At 41.5% G+C, this 17,965-nt stretch overlaps 1 protein-coding gene across 1 annotated transcript; it reads right to left on the bottom strand.

Annotated features, from left to right (window-relative positions):
* Positions 1-7,271: 7,271 nt before the first annotated feature.
* Positions 7,272-17,122, bottom strand: RB195_009305 (uncharacterized protein; the record flags this gene model as incomplete). The annotated part of the gene is made up of 15 exons (XM_064189805.1): positions 7,272-7,445; positions 8,970-9,056; positions 9,131-9,235; positions 9,413-9,562; positions 9,633-9,776; positions 9,849-9,964; positions 11,402-11,537; positions 11,611-11,726; positions 11,826-11,938; positions 12,524-12,591; positions 12,728-12,787; positions 14,192-14,326; positions 14,381-14,442; positions 14,625-14,689; positions 17,034-17,122. The coding sequence occupies 15 exons, from the start codon at positions 17,120-17,122 to the stop codon at positions 7,272-7,274; spliced, it is 1,620 nt and encodes a 539-aa protein (XP_064047388.1).
* Positions 17,123-17,965: the final 843 nt, after the last annotated feature.

The following is a 17,965-nucleotide window of genomic DNA, read 5'->3' on the forward strand; positions in this document are numbered from 1 at the left end:
TCAATTTTTTCTCATTTGCACGGAGATTTTTCTACACTTTTTCTTACATTCTTGTATGCTTACACTCGTTTTAAACACTTCTCTTATAAACTCGGTTTTTAATCAAGCATCAAAATACGATATCCATCACGCACTGTTCATTTTCAAGATTTATCGCCAGGAAATCAGCTGAACAATACTATTTTGGTGATTTCTTATTTAAAATATATAGTGTGTGGATGTATGCTCATTAGAACTACTAACATTGTTTTCCAGGCAATGTTTCATGCTCATGCTGGTTTCATGCTCAACATATCACTGTTAGAATATTTCAACTTTATTGTTTGCTTCATGAAAATTACTATTTATCACTTGGTTGTCTCCGATAGATATCGTCCCTCACAACTTCTATGTTCCTCTGATAAGTATTTTTACTTTAGAACGCAACTTTCAGCATGATGGATCAGCTTTTTTCACCTGTTTTGAAGAATAAGCACTGCAAGAATATCTCGACAAAAACTTATGTTTCGTAGCGACGGAATGGATTCATCTTGTAGATCAAACAATAAACAAAGAAGTCACAGGAATGGGGTGTTGTATTGCTTTTGCGTTCGTATTGTACAAAATCTTTGTTCAAACTCTTTGACTTTCCACATCTCTTATATCGGCCTCATTCATCGAAACCTCTTGACCTCACTATACCGGACTTTGACAAACTACCTCGGAAACAATCTAGTGTTTCTTATGAATTAGGCGTATTGTGAATACATTTGTCATATTTGCTGGTAAAATGCATATTAGTTGACGTTTCTTCAATTTCTTTGCCGCTTTTTATTGGCAATTCGTTTTGTCGCAACCCAACCGCTTTAACAAATCCAAGTTCTCAGTTCACCTTTTTACTTCACCTTTATTTATTGCTTCCATTCCCCGTTAATGAGTCCCTGCGTCTAGCGTGTACTGTAACAGAGCTACGAATAGAGCAGTACTTCAACCAACGGACCTGGCCATCTCTCACGGTATTCAACACCGGAAAGCAATAGACAGAAAGCAAAGAACTGTGAAAAGTTAAACTTTGTTCGGTCCCTATAATAACGATTGCTCATCTTTTCTCCAACGTCGTATGTCCCGGTCGACAGTCCTTGGACACTGTCGTAGATAGCGTTCGGCGAACGATGTCATCACACCTCAGTCAGTACGACTTCTCTTTCACATAAGCCGTCGCGTCTTAAGATGCTAGTCGCCCGGATCCAGTTCCAGAAACTCATTGATGAAGTGGACAAAGTGGGTTCACTTGGCTGGAGTGTACCCGCACGAGGATATGGTTGCCACTAGATTTACGTCCGTGATAGATAGTTCACGCCCTGCCTTGCGGTGACACTTTCCGGGAGGCCATAAGGCTACCGCCATACTTTCCTGTGTTTTATCCTTACTCTGGCCCCATGTCAGCTTTGTCAAAATGTACACTGTGCTCTGACATTTGTGCGGATCTCGCGGCCGGGTTCATTGAGCCCCTTCACACTGCACACATACATTAGAACGCATATGGAATACTTCGCCACCACCCCCCCCCCCCCCTTTCGCTTCTGTGTACTCGAGTGCGTACAATAAACGTTGAATTATTACTTAGTCCCCATCCCACTCTACTCATATGTGCATACTACAATATAAAGACCAGTCTTTCACTACAGCACAAAGAAGTGCAAATCCCCGGACATATGAGTAAACCCCGGACGCGGGAGCGTGTGCTCCACTCAGTCAAACAATCCCAGGGACACCAGTCCTCCAGTCCACAGCAAATCCTCCTCCTTCTCCTCTGGTTGATGGTACTGCTCGAGAGTTGCGCTTGATGTTCAATTGGCTCATTTTTGCCGTCCTTCCTCGTTCCGCAAGCTGACCCAACCATGGCTCGAATGAACGACGAAATGCGAAACTGCGTCCTTTATAGAGGCGAAAGTGGGCGAAATGTGAAGCGCGCGCAATGTAGGAGCGACAACGACAAAATGGTCCGAGGTAGACCTGCACTTGCACTCATCTACGGGTCACCAATTTGCATAACCATAACTGCCTGATCCCTACAATATGTTCTTCGACAGCATTCTACGTCTACGATCTACATGAAAGTTCAAGACTCTTGAAGCTTTACTTAAGATTTTTAGAAGAGCAAAGAAGGATTCGGAAGAAACACTAAGACAAAAAGTTGTGGCTCCTTAACGACATAGGGAACCTACAGTGATCTAACAATCTAAATTAATAACTTAAAAATTTGAAATAATAGTTTAGCAAGGCAGAGTATGCATTTTTATTCCGAAACAGACATATCGCCCAAAAGAAGTGTGGTCTCTAAATGAAATAGGCATACTTGTAAGGTAGCATCTGCATATGCAAAACAGACATATTCGATATTCATTGCTGCGTTAACGAGTAAGCGGAAGAAAGAAAAAAAGGAAATAAATTTGATAACGTCTTACTGCCATACCGAATATGTGTTTTGCAGTAAAACAGAGCTCGTCGCTCGACTCGTCGACTTGACAAGGATTCCTTAACTATCAATTGAAAGTTCAGGACAAACGTCAAACTAACAGTATCACAGGAGACGTACTTTGTAAGTAAGATTTAGCATGTGTAGTGACCATGATGTGGAAGATCAGCGATTTGATCGAGATAGCAATAAGGTTGAGAATAAAAGATTACTCGATCGACCTATTGGAATATTCCGTAATCTTTGTTATCGTAGCTTATTTGTGAAAGGACAATGGTGGCTAAGTACATGTCCAAATGGGTGTGGATTGTCTATGGACATAACCTAACCTGATTACGAAATAGTCTTTAAAACGGTCACGACCTATGTTAAACAGTATTATGTGATGTGGCGTTATGTGATATGATCTACCCACTAGGGTGGAATTAACTAATATTTAAATAAACTGCGACAAAGAGGGGGAAAGTTAAGGAAAAATAACTAAAGTAAGATGACTATTATGAAAAACGTTGAAGAAAATATGATAATCTGCTAAGGAGAGAAGAAACTGTGGAAAAAAACTGTTAAAAGGACAAAATGTAATTAAGAAATAAGTGCTCATAGAGGAAAAAGGATGAAACTAGGAAAAAATGGAAGAACTATTAAAGAGGGAAGGAAGAAGAGGAGAAAAAAGATAGAAAGAATAAGAACAAAGTAGAAGGAAAGAAAGGCAAATTAGAAAGACCGCAGTAATATAGAGGTCTGACGCAGCGAATTAGACTATAGAGAATGTGTACAACTGTTAACGGCATTCGCTGACGAAACCTTGCGGATGATGATGGTCAAAGGTTGCAATAAAGATCATGTGATGTTCAGTCGATTTCACAATGATTTACCAACACAATGTGTCTCCCCAACAGAAAGAACACTTGGCACGCATTATGAACCACAACCTGCATAGATATAAATGTGAATGTGAAAACTGTGAGAATTAAAGCATATTACACGTTGCCTAAATAGAGTACAACGCGTAAAGTAAATATACAGCTATTCATTATGCAACTAGTGATATGCAAAGTGTGGAATGTGAAAGGATATGAGGTATGTGATTAAGACTTTACGAACTTAAAAGGTAGATAAAAGTAACAAGAATCAGAAGGGGATAAAGTCTCAAGTTTTTAAGATATATACTATGTATGTATAAACGGGATTTGAAATGTGGAAAAGTGTGAAAGGAAATATCAACTTGGAAAGTTGGCAGGAATCCTAAAAGGTGCATGATGTCAAATTAAGAAGTTGGTAAAGAGTGTGAAGAGATGTGAGATGTGAAAGGAATTAGGAACTATCAATCAAAAAGTTTTAAAAAAACTATGACATATGTGAAATGTCAACTTAAAGAGTTGATAGCAAGGGTGAATGTAAAATGTGCAATATATAATGCAATAAAGAAGGTGATATATATTAGACTGGACGAAAATCTATTCACCATTTGCCATTTTTTTATTTTTTACTCAGCTTACAATAGAAAGTAATCAATAATATAATCACCATATTTAATTACAACAGTCCTCCACCTAATGAGCAGGTCAGCGATCTCTCTTTCTTCCACAACTGGGGAGACTGGGAGTCAAAGGAGTCACTGACCGCCCGTTCGACCTCTTCAAAGCCGCTCGTCTCAGCCGCTTTCTCGAACTGCAGATGCGAGCTTGTGGAGTTGACTAGTGTATATGGAACCGATGACGGTATGGCCTTGTAGGAATAGCTCATAAAACAGCATTCCCCTCGAATCCCAGAAGCAACAAAGTAGACACTTCTTGGGGAGTCTCGACTTGGCTTGCGTCGGCGGGTCTTCCCCTCGAGGAAGCCAGAAGCCAGTTAGAGTCGTAGAGGCCACAACTCTCACCTTCAGTAATAAGATCTTCGAGGAACTCCTTTGAGGGATCCGTCGAGCCAGCACTTTTCTGTAGCCAAGGGCCTAGAGGTGACTAGCGACTGTTGAGTGGCTACACCCGAGCAGAACTTTGAATTATAGGATTGGCAGCTATTGACGGTAAACGATGATGTAGGAAAGAATTTGATCACTGCATCAACCTTAGTGACTCGAAGTAAAAACGGAGACCTCTAACGTCTGCAACGAATTTTTTAAAGGATGACGATGGGCTTATAAGGCAAAGCAAGACGTCCGATATTCCTTCATGTTTTTTTACGCTAAGTAGACCAAGCAGAGCTGAATAAATCAGCAGGAAGAATGTCAAGTGTCGTTACTGTTAGAAATAACGCGCTGCTCATCGGGAAGATAATAGTATGATGTGAAAACGAGAATAAATAGTAGAGGGATTCCTAATGTATTATGCCGTAGAGAGGTGTGTTTGAAATCTTGCGCTTGCGCTTTAATGCATGTGCGCAATGATTATAGTCACTGCTTACTTTTGTCATGATTGCCGTATGATCACGATATACAATAACGGGCTTAGTCTGTCACGTTTGTGTGTGTATGAGTGTATGTGTGTGTGTGTGTGTCTGTGTGTGTGAAACGGAATATCAAAAAGGGGGTGCGGCAAGTCCCACTGCGTCGGATTGGTGCGACAGGTCCCACGGCGTCGGATTTGAGTGCTGGCGTCAGGTACCTATAAAATACGTACGACGGGTCAAATGCTGTGGAATTGGTGTACCTTGCTGCGGTAGAATCACGCTGTAACCTCCTGTGGATGTCGCAAAAGGTAACTGTGGCGCTGCAACTGTTTCATATCCATGGCCACTGCCCGTGTTGCGTTTCACCTGTACGACTCCTCCCCGCGCCTATCTCCTTGTTCGCTTCCTTCAGAATGGTGACATCACTTCTTCAGAAAGTGGAAACACACATGCAAACGGTTGCTTAAATAGTACCTAGCTTTTCATATGATTTGACGTGAACCGTTACCTTTATCAGTACGATGATGTCGTTCATGTCGTTTTGTGCCAAACACTAGTCTGTGGTAAGTTTTAAGGAAAAACACTAGGAAAACACATACTTCGAGCAATGCGGACGCTCAGACTGATATTAATATAAAAAATGTATTGAAGAGTCTAAGTAAGCGAATAAAACTTTAAGGGAGAAAGTGATTACTGTGAAAATGAGACCAAGCGGAATGGAGCCGCTATAACAACTGTGAGCTTATTTATAACTAATCATGCATTGTCTTAACTAGTCCTTGACTAAGGAAATGGATGATGTGATCTGCTAGATTGTGCTATCGGCGCATAGACGTGCTAAGTAAAGTTCTTTTAACATGTGTGCTGTATCCTAACAAGCGTGCTAGTCAAAAAAAGAGCGTAAGTGTACAAGACCAAATCAGAAAAAGGTGTTCCAGAGATAATCTATGTAATACAGACCGTCTACAGCGGCGTGAATTGGAGGAGTATAGATCGAACGTGTGTGCGTATGTATGTGTTTGTTTGTTTGTAAAACAGAAACGCACGATAACTGTACGATAAATGTGGCCAACTAAGCCTGCTTAAATGCAACCCACAAGTGATTCCCTGAAATAACGAATAGACCGAGCTATAGCATACACAGAAACATGTTCGTATATCACGGGTGTCTACTCCTAAACTGATAGTATAAGCCAGTCCTGGCTCAGCAGAATCTGAGGTCTGTGCTCTGCCCTTCGATCTGCTCCTCCTTGTTTCAGTGAAGACAAATCGTTTTTTTTTAGACAGTGGGAAGATGTAGACTGGCTACTAACCACCTGTGATTCTTCCAGTGAGGTAGATGTGCTCAGCATGTGCAAGGGCACAGTGATCTGCCGCAACATATCCATCCGGAAGATTTGATCAAATTCCATATCTTATAAATTATCCAGTTTGGATCTTTCGATTGATTGGTGGTTCTGAAACGAATCCAGCATGTGCATAGCATAAACAGAAACACCCTGGAATGAAAACAGTTCAAAATCGTCTACTATTGTCAAAACGACAAGAAGCGCGATGCAATTGAGTAGACGACTGCCCCCGAAACGGCGGCATTAGGATCGAGTGTGGACTCTTGCTAGCACCACTCGCCGTTGCATTTCGCGATGGTCCCACGTTGACTCCAGCAGCTTTTTCCCGCGCTGCTGCGAGCGCAGCTCCATGCGTAGCCACACCGTGCTTCTTTTCGGTTACACCCGGCTAGGTTTCACTTATTCAATGAAATTATTATTGACCAAATGATATGCTTTGAGGTTTCTGATTCGAGTTTAGAAGAGAAATCTTCTACTGTATAGTCTAACCCCGGAGACACTGATATTTCAGTTTGACTAGTTGTACATATTCGATAATTTCTGTCTGAACACGAGGCTGTGTGCTACTTCCCAGGTTATCCATCATATGTTGGAAGATGTTTCCTCAAGTATGTCTCTCAAAAAAAGAACGTTTGCAACAATGAACAGTTTAAAATAAAAAGGCGGAGTCAGAACTCTCCTCGGAGTTGGTTGGGGCCAGTTTTTTTTAAAGAGTATCAACATTTCTGTGAAGTTTAGCGTTGTACAAGTAAAAAAAAACCATCTCAGTTTAGCATTTCGAAGCTAACCTTAGCTCTAGGATTAAGTCTACATACAAGGCCTATCCATAATTTCTGAGAACACACAATTCTTAATTTTCTGTTTTGATGGTTGGAAAGATGGAGGGAAAAACACATACGAATTTGAACATTTACAGTTAGTCCAAGATATCCAGTAAATACTAAGCTGCACTAAATCGAGTACTCAGAGAGTAAGTGACCACCTACAGTACGATGGAAAAATGCTGCATTTGATGGTACAAATGTGCACAGTAAGACTATGGACGAAAAACGTCTATTTACATTTATGCAAGATTACAGAGACTCTCCAATATCTACAATTTCTTTGATGAGGAAATCAAGATCCTCTCGCTTGATCGCTTGATTGGAAATGATCAACCGGAAGAAGTTTGGTGTTCCATGACGAGGTTGATATGCTACCATCGTTGAACCGCGCTCCATCATCTTTCCCTTGATCGCCGGTGCAACCTGAGACATCATTTCAATTGTCAATTTTAACTTTTTGATGACAACCATAAAAATCTGTTTCTCTATATCATTGCCTTCCCACGAAATTGTCCATGTCCGGATCTCGATGAGATGTGGTTAGGGGTGTAGATTACGATTATGAGTGCCATCATGGTCGATTCCCGCTAATGTTGATGAAAAACGCCGTTGAGAACAGTGTTTTCGCTCGGATTTTCCTACGAGGCACTTAGTAACGGTCCTTATCCGGAAACGGATGCAAGCGAACAGGAGAGGAAGCGTCGGCAGCACATTGATTGTTCGCCCTCCATCGTCAGTTTCATGATATAATAAGATCTGAATTGAAGACCGAGGGTCACATTTTACGACAACAACTTCACAAAGAGATAGAGCGTCTGACATTAATCAATAAAGTTGGGATTCGCCAACGCGTTTACTTCAATTTGGAATTGTTAAGATCGAGGTTTGCGAACGCGTCTTCAGCCTATACAATGACTTGGGAGGGCTAGCCGATGTGTCAAACAGTCAAGTCTGGCACCAATCCATCAAATCCAGAAGGATGAAAGAAATGGGTGGCACCAGGGCGGTTTCGAACCACCGGCTGTGCGGTCACAGTGGACCTCTTGCCGGCTGCGCCACATCCGCCCTTTCCTCATAATTAAAGTCAATTTTAAAGTTTCTGGCGTTAATCAATCCGCTTCGGATGCGCCAATGCGTTCACTTCAAATTAGAATCGTCTGATGTTTTCGAACGTGTAAATGGCCCATACAATGACTTCCGGTGGCTAGCCAATGTGTCAAGTCAGTGTTTTTATCCTCCGTCCTCATAATTATGCACGGATAAATGATAAAAACAAAAAAATGAACGAAAATAAAACAACAACAAAATCAGACAACTATCCATGTCTCCTTAGATACAGACCTCCATCCTAAATTTCTACCTGGTGCATTCAAATTAGCTACAGGTTACGTTTTTTATATGTCATTACAGTAGACAGCACTTTTTTTACCACAACTTTCTCTTGATATCTCTCTAAAGGGGCGGGTGTAGCGCAGTCGGCAAGATGTCCGCCTGTGACTGCACGATAGGTCGATATCGCCCAGAGCTAGCCAAGGCTTTCATTTTTTCGGCGTCGATACATAGGCACCATACTCATAGAGGATAAACACTGACTTGACACATCGGCTTACCCTCATAAGTAAGGCTGCGCACACGTTCATAAGTTCGTGGAACAGTTGTTGCTTTCTTATTTTGTACAATCGTTCCAAACTTTTTATTCTATATTTATATTCTGCTTCAGAGGATTGGTGTAGAGCAGTCAGTAAGACGTTCCGCTGTGTTTGCACGATCGATCGATGGTCCAAAACCGCCCTAATGCCAACCAGGCCTTTCATCCTTTTGGGAGCGTTAAATCGGTACCGGACTGCTTTAGGAGGAGAAAAACACCAACTTGATTTATCGGGTAGTCGGCTCCCCTTCCTATCGCCTCTTCTGATTAAGCGAATTATTCAACTCATGTAATCTTACCTTCCCCAATTTCTCTTTTCTCTCTTCTGGACTCAAGTTTCGTAACTTCTTTGGCACATACCAGAAACAGATGTTCAGGAACTCAGGCTAAAAACATACATCAGTGACAGACCACGGGCGGTGTTGAAGTGTGAAAGTTTGTAGAGACCCTGAGTACACACCGAATCAAGTACTAGCTCATATCCTTCCGTTTCCTTGATTCTCTTTGTGAAATAAGCGGCAAGATCCATAAGATAGTTCACTTGATCCCTGTAGCCTTCCATTCCCTTAAGAGAGAAATATACAAAATTTAGATCACATATAAAAAGACGCAGTCGTTCAGAATTTCGCTTGGGGAATTTTATGCGTAGAAATATTAATGTTAGTATACAAGAAATAAAAAACAAGAAAGCACGTATGTGGAGGTTGTTCTCTTTCAATGAGGTCCTTACAGAACAGCTTACCTTACTCTTCCACATTAACCACAACTTAAACACGTCGTTATGTCTCCCACATTGAATCACCTTGTCACCGGTGTCGTAGGTGACATCATAAAATTTATCTTGCATAAACAGATAGTCAGCTGTCATTTTATTACATTGCATGAGAAGACCCTGAAAATATTTGTCAATCCCTATTGAGGATTTGACAGCTAAAATATCATGACCGAAAACTTGATCTTACATCTTTTCTGACCAGGCAAGCCGAACATTGCAGTAAGGCACCCATCAATTTATGAGGATTCCATGTGACACTGTTAGCTCGATGGACACCAGCCAATTTGTGGCGATGTTCGGGTGACAGCATTAGGCCACCTCCCCAAGCTGCCTGAAAGAAAGAAAAAAACGGTGACCTGGTGACGACGACGACGTCCCATGCGGCGGCAACGGAAGAACTCACGTCAACGTGGAGCCAAACGTTATGGCGTTCACAGATGTCTGCTACTTTCTCGATCGGATCAAACGCTCCGTAGACTGTAGTTCCAGCTGTGCAACAGACGAACATTGGGGTGAGTCCTAAAAAAATCAGGGGAAATCTTCTCTGGTATTCAATCAAATTAACTCACTCACAGAGGACCCTGACATCAAAAGAGATCTCAAAGTGTAATTCCTTGGTATGAGTATTCATTGTGTGGGCGCAGTGGAATCCTGCTCTCGCAGGAGTGCACAGTCGAATTAAAGTCAAACGTGTTGACGTATTCTAAGCGGATTGATCAAAGCCATTCAATGTCTATCCTTTACCTTTTAAAGGCAGCATACCACAAAACTGATTCTCTCCACGAAAGGATATGGTTAGGGGTGTATAGGACGAGTGTAGCGCAGTCGGTAAGAGGTTCCGCTGCATTTGCACGATCGATGGGTTATTTGAATTTGATTGATTTGATTAGGTTTGAATCCGCCGTAGTGGCTAACAAAACGACAAATTTTTACTAGACTTGTCTGGGAGGATACAAAAACTGGCTTGACACATCGGCTCGTCTTCCCAAGCCGTCAGGCTACAAATGCGTTCGTAATCCTCAAACGATTCCGAATTGAAGATGCGTAGTCGCGTCCCCATAGGGATTGATGACCTTTATCACTTACAGGTTTAGATCACGAGTATAAATGGGATATGCGAGCGTACGCGTTTCCCATTGTGCCGAAGAGAGAGCATCAGCAGTCCACCAACTGTCCTCCAGTACGCGGAGGCGTCGCGTATGCTTGCGCTCGCATACGGGACACGTCGTCAGGCGCCTCGCAGGGAAGTATAATTGACAAGGCAATCCCATTTTCAATGTAGTTTTTTCAGGACAGCCGGGAAAAATTGAGCATGGTTGCGCTCACACTCGTGACCTGCACTCTCAGTCCTATCTTTTCGTAGGAGGATCCAAACATCGCCAATTTTGCAGTATACTGCTTTGAAATTGGTATCTGTAGTTCAATGGCTCATTCCTTTCATCCATAGTATATATTTAGAATTTCTCTCACAACTGGTGGTCCGCTAACATCACGATTTCGTGGCTATCAAGGTGAGCGCTGGTCTGCTTTTCTGACGTTGCTTTTAAATAATCTGTTTGCTAAATCATATCTTGTGGGATGACAAGGCGTTTAAGAGAGTAGATTACACGTGTCTTTGATTTTTCCAGGCTCTGAAGAAGGCGACGACGCCGAAACGTTAGCCAGAATAAAGATCAATAACAATCTTGGTTCAGCTTAAGAAAGTAGTACACAATCAAACTCTACGATGCCAAGATTCAAAGAAGGTCGAACTTGGAACTTATTTAGAATTTATTTACTCATCCAGTCAAGAAATAACTGATCCAACTGACTAGTTTTTTTCAGTTCGCTAACGCTGTACTCTTTCTATGAGAAAGGAACTATTATATAGCGAAGTGGCTTGTTCGATGTCCGCTTCTCCACTATGCTTACGCTCGACTACGTGCTCTTATTACGTTACGATATTTTACGGCATACCTTCTTTTTTGGCCTCCATTATTTTCTTCTCCAACTCTTCCGGTATCATCTTTCCAGCGCTGTCAGTGCGAATAGGATAGCAGTAGTTGGTTCCAATTCCACAAATTGCAGAGGCACGTTTGATTGAGTAATGGCTCTGGAAATATCCATCCATCAGTAACAAGATGATCGAACAAATAGCATTGGTTCGTCGTAGATCAATCACAGACATCTTCACTAGTAAAGGCACAAAGTTTAGGCAACTCTTTGAGGCCCTCTTGTTTGCCGTTAGGGAAGAGATTGTGTCTGGCGAGTATGAATGCATAGAGGTTTGATATGGCTCCGCCTAAAAATGACAACTTTAATTAAAATTTTTTAAAATGCCTCGGCCAAAAATCTGGCAACCATCAGTTCTCTCAATCATAGCCGAATGGCGTTTTCTTACCAGGTGCAAAAACCCCGTCGGATGTGTTAGGATCCCAACCAATAGTTTCCCACATTCGTCTCATCACTGCGTTCTCCATCAGAATAAACACTGGAGAGATTTCGTAGGTAAACCTGAAAAATAGTGGATAAAAACAAATAATGCGTTGTGTTTAGCGTTGTTGATCAGTCAGTTCGGGATGCGTCAACGCTTTCACTCGACTTCGTTTCAGAATTGTTTGAAATTCATAAATATGTACACTCTATACAATAACAAGGTCAGCTAATGTATTAGTTCTTAGTCCTCATAGAAAACCAGGGTATTGATTCAGAACCGAGTGGATGAAGTGTTGGTTTGGATTGTGGTACATCCCGTCTACAGAAGTCACTCAAATCTATTGAATCGACATTTTAAAAAAAAACAATATTGACGTTCTGAGCGAAATAAAAAACGTAATCAAAATAAATTGAATCTAGCACTTATTCGAGCATATAATTTTGGCGCTCTTTTTAAATCTGAAAAAGACGCCCATCATCTATGCGTTAACTTAAGAGCTACAATAGATTAAGCAATCATCAGCATTTCGTCCCTCGTCCATCGTCTACTTTTCTTCGGTTATGAAAAAGTTTCTCCAAGTTATCAGAGTACATCAAATTACACATATCGCTGTTTTTAATCCTCTTTCGTTTTAATTTCTTTCCAAATTTCTCAGAACTCACATATTTGTGTTAACCGTCGCTGTTAACCATTCTCCGGCCAACGATACCAAATCCAAGCCACATGAGATCTTAAACGTAAAGACAGATTCGAAGATAAGTGCGAAGTTTTAAAAAATTAGAAGAATTGTTCGAAAAAAAGGCTGATGACATCACAGGACACTGTTTGTTTTGGGATAGATAAGGTTTTACTGATGTTTTTGTTACCTGATTGAAAAATCTCGGATGTCCTGTACGCACTCCATAACGCAACGTCTCTTCGCAAGCCTGAAGGAATCAGGTTTTTTGTCAGTAGTTTCCAATAAAATTGTGTGGAAGCCAATGGGGCTTCTGTCCTAAGGTCTCAATTCTTCTTTTTTTGCTTTTGTTATCCAAAGAAAAAAATTAGAAGTTAGTGGATGAATAGTTAAAAGTAGTTAAACTTAAAATAGTCAGCAACGGTAGGACTCGATTAGAAACGCTCCAAGAAATAATAACAAGACCTCAGAAGACTCCATTACATATCTGTAGTAAATACTTTTTCGAATAATGCTGTACAGCCTTTGTTTTAGCTCAGAACGGTTAGGAACAACAACACGGTTAGGAATTTGAGACGTCTTTAAAGACAGCGTATCACGAAATTGATGTGAGACCAAATCCCCAGGGAGAACGTAGAGTTCGTGTTATGGTTGATGGAAATGAGCGTAGCTCAGCTCCTCTTCCCCTAATCCATGTTCAAATCGATTCTCAATTTTATTTTCTTTGGCACGCGGCAGATGACTCTGATGACATAGGATGAACCTCGATTCCCTTCTATCAGTGGTCCAAAGCGGAAAACTACTAGCACACCCTTTCAATCAAGCGTTCTATGACTCTAATTGCAATTCTTCCCGTTTAGAAACACTTAAAGGCATCACCCCACAAATCTGAGGTGGTGTGGATTTCAGGTGGAGTATTCGTATACGGGATCGTAGATTATGGAAAGAAGGGTGATTCCGTCCGTTTCGAAGATGCGGCGAGTGCACAAGGCTGCCGCGCTCCAGTCGAACTCCTTGTAGAAAATAGTGCGCCAGAACGCCCGAAGCCGTATCTTCCGGGTCGTTTTCTACGGCAATTAGGAAGAAATGGACGGAATCACCCTTCTTTCCATAATCTGCGATCCCGTATACGTATACGCCACCAAAAATCCGTACCACTCCAGGTTCGTAGGGTGATGCCTTTAAGTTTCTGAAACTTACGTCGAGTAGCAATAACGGTAGTGTTCAATAGGTATGCAGGATGTTCTTATGCTTCTTCACTGGATGCTCTTTTATATGCTCTTAAATCCGCTCTCTTTCTCCTATCCAGCTTGGTGGAACTTCATAGCGATTCAACAAATCCCATGAGACCCACTACACTGTTTTTTTTTTAGTAGAAAGGGAGAGAAAGCAATAATACTTTCTTGATAGAAAAGGAACAAATGAAAATCCTCGTATTATACAAAACCATTCTTGAGAAAATGTGGTAGGATTCGAATCACATCGATTACATCGAAAATAAGCGAAGATAACTCGGAAATAGCCTTAGAAGTATCGTATATTGAACTCGTTCATACAATTATTAGAACCAATTAGCAAACTCTGATCAGCAATCAGAGATGCAAAAGGGAATCAGTTTGCACCTTTGAATTCCTTCTGGAAAAGAGGTGAATACCTTAAGAATAGTTTGCAAATTTTGTGGTTTGTCCGGGATCTTAAGGTCGATAAGTTTGAACATTTCGGCCGGATGATGAAAGTCGATGACTTTGCTTTCATGTACATTTTCTTCACGAATATATTTTATGAGGATCTGAATCAGGGTAAAAGTTTAAGAGGATTTCTGGTGGAGTTCCTAAGTACTTACGTCCACGACAGAGCGCAAAAATTTCTCGGTTCCTTTCCAGTTGTCTGTCTGTGGAAGGATTTCTGGAATAATCTTCGAGAATCTATATTACTCTTAGCTTAAGCGAACTCTGCCAGCTGCTATGTTTATTAGCGTCATCTACGTTTCAATGCAATATCCCCGAATTCCCAATAATGAAGACCTTACAAAGCCATGTAACCAAATCCCCAAACACAAAAATGGAGTCTGAGTGTTCAAAGAGTACCTTTCGCAATCAACTTGTTGAGATCATCGTTAGATACAGGGTGAGTGGATGCCCATCGTCGTCTCCTGAAAAGGGAGGTGTTTTTCAATGATGTGATGTGGTACGGCAATGGTTCCTCGCTTTTCTCATCGAATCCATCTCAAACACTACATTGATGAAAGGTTGCTGAATTTAGACACATGCAAAGCGATGAATAGTATGTCTTATATTGTCGTATACTGATGCGTCCAGGTCTTGAGAGGTACGTAAGAACCTTCCAAGGAGAGAAAACGAAGGATTATCTTTATTTAAACAAGGGGGTTTTTGTAGAAAACATAAAGGAAACACCCGTTCAAAGCACTCCGTCATTAGAAGTGTCGTAGTAACAGTAGCGAGACCACGTGGCCTTTCCCCAGGTCCCAGGTGATGAATAACGGCTAGTCGCGGACCAATAAAGATCTTGTGCCTTCTTCGAGACGCAGGTGAAGAATGATATAGAATGACAAATACAAGGATATTATGAGTCAATCAAGACACAGCAAAACAAAATCCCTGCTCATGCTCGACTCCGGGCAGACCGAGATGAGATGGCGCCACCTTCTAAAAACCGTAAATGACACTGGAGAAGAACTACTCTTGGGACAGTAGAGGAATTTTGCGGTCCGTCAGTGTCCTCGTCAGCAGTAATATGTCTAAGAGCATCGCCTCTTTTGAACAAGTCACGATCCAAATCGGACAGCGGATGAGGAAATGTGGTTCGAAGCTAAGCTATCTATAAGTTATCTTTTACTATAGTAATCTTCGGCTCCAACATCAAGCTAAGAAGAAGTCGATCTATAAGGCTTGGAGACGTTCTGCAGAAAAGATTCTACTTTCTTCAAGACTTCTGTTGGCTACTCCAATGCCTTAACTGGCCAGAGGAATGTCCGCAGAACTATGCATTGGAGTCCACTACCTGTACTGGACTAACCAGAGAGAAAGGTTCTCCGAATTAAACATAGCGGGTATGAGCACCCGTAAGAACTCGTAATTCCAGAAGCACTCCTCTCTGTCGTGAACGTGGAAGTCACCCAGTGAAGAGAACTGTAATGAAATTAACCACATCATTAATAGTGGTCGAATTTGATGGAACGTGTGAAAAGATCGGTCTTCAGTTAAGCATGGACCAGATATTAATGAGAAACGGATGGGTTTCTTATGTTCATTCACACTCAATGGAACGGATAACCGAAAACCCCGCTATATTTCTAGGTTGGGGAACTAAAATAATGAACGAATAATGTTCTCCGAGAAGGGCAGGAGGAAGCGAGCGGCTTGAGAGCATATAAGATAATATAAGCATATATAAGAGCACTGAGGATATAATGAAAGAATTAAGAACATACATTACATTTTCAACACTACCGTTCTTCCTGCCTTCACCGATGCTTCAAGAACTGGAGCGTTTCGCAAGCACAAAGAATATGCGATAAGAGGTAGAGAACGCTCAGTTGAAAGAATGATAGACGACATTTGAATGAAATCCCTCGCTGGGCCAGAGCTGTGAGCGACGGGATGCGACGCGATATCAAAAGAATCGCAGGAACACCAACGACATGGTGGTCAGACTTCTTCACAATGTCCTTCGATGAAAGATATGATGTTTTTCGAGTCCTTCTCAAGAAGGAAAGCCATTTGGGAACCTTTCGGGACAAACCGAAGTATTACTGTTGCCCGCTGAAGCAAATCGACGAATAACGAGAGACAAGTGATACAGTTGCTTCCACATTTAAAAGGATGGAATGATTCTATGTGAGCTTTAGCCGGAAATCGAAAAGGATGGGCTATGTCTAAGGACGACACATCCCAGCGAAGATGCGGATAGCCGCATTAGTCCACCCGGCCGCCGATTAAGTCATGTCATGTTTGCTTTGATTCTTTTATATTACCTTGTTCATATTTCCTTATAGCAGCTATTCGATTCCCTTGTGAGAAGAGGAGCCACTGGACAACACTTGCCCTCCATCGGGACAAATGGAACCATTACTGGCGTCCACTCGAGCAAATCGGCGAACAACGAGAAGTAATACAAGTACTGCAAGTGATACACAGCTCACGTCCACCACTCTACTGTTTGAATTATTATCGATTATTTATATCGATGATGATTCAATAGATAACAATTCATTTGTATACCAACATTTATATACATCGGGCGGTGTGGCAAACGCGCCTTAATCATGCCCTAATCTTTTGGGTGTACATGGTAAAAAATTCTACGGAGAAGCAGTGTTTTATGTTTGCAAAAACGGATTGTAAAAATGTTGATGGTTCTCATCTCGAGATGTACGTCAAGACTTTTGGACTAACTATTTACTTGCGAAAGGAATCTAAAGAGAAACATCTCGGTGAACGCAGCATTCAAGAGCACTAAGGATATTGAACTCTTACCCGACTTGCGAGTTCTGTAGGCATCGAGCATTTCGCATCGCGATATTCGACGCTCCATAAATTCTCGGTGAAATTCGACTCAGGAACATAACGGATGCAGTAGAAGACAAGATACGCGACTCAGAATTCAGGAAACGACAGCACAAACGAGTAGAGGGAAGAAAATGATCATGACCCAGCTCTACTCACTGTTTTTGATAAGTCAAACGACAAATATTACATGATAGTGTGCCTAGGAGCCTATAATCAGGTTTGTTTCTCCTGACGTCGTAACTTAGCCGGTTGAAAAGCCTTTTTTGAGAGACACCACAAAAAAAATTTAAAAAAATAAAGAAGGTAAAAAAAATTGGGACAATGAAATAGTTCTGGATCATAGTCGACGAATGTCAACCGAGTGAGCGACGCGACGACGTCACGACAGATCAGACATTGATATATTGACCCACGTAGTACCACAATAAGTTGCGTCGCCAAGTGACACGAAGCAACAGAAGGTTACTATGCACGACTTCTTCCGGATTACGAGAGACAATTGCGGGAGAACTGTTTTAATCAAAAGCACACTGCATTTATTTAGTTGGGTATATTCTCCGAGTGTGGTACTGGATAGGCAAGTATGGGTTGACTTCAACTTACAAAGGCTAGGACTAGATTATCAAACTTATCCGACAAGGCTATTTTAATCCTATGGCACCCAACTAGTAATGCAGTTATGAGAAAAATCCAAGGAAAAGACACATTTGAAAACTTTTGTCAAGGGCAGCCTTGTGCAGTAGTGGAAATTTTCGAAGTTGGAGTCTTTTAACCAAAGCACAGAAGGGAAAGTAATTGGCAAATATCGCTATGAAAACTCGCAACTTAACTCCACTTGAGCGGTTGTAATTAGTTGCTTTTTCCTGTGTAGCCTCAACTTTAACTTAAGGCTTATGTTA

Source organism: Necator americanus, chromosome III (assembly GCF_031761385.1).
Source record: "Necator americanus strain Aroian chromosome III, whole genome shotgun sequence".
NCBI classification, from domain to species: domain Eukaryota; kingdom Metazoa; phylum Nematoda; class Chromadorea; order Rhabditida; family Ancylostomatidae; genus Necator; species Necator americanus.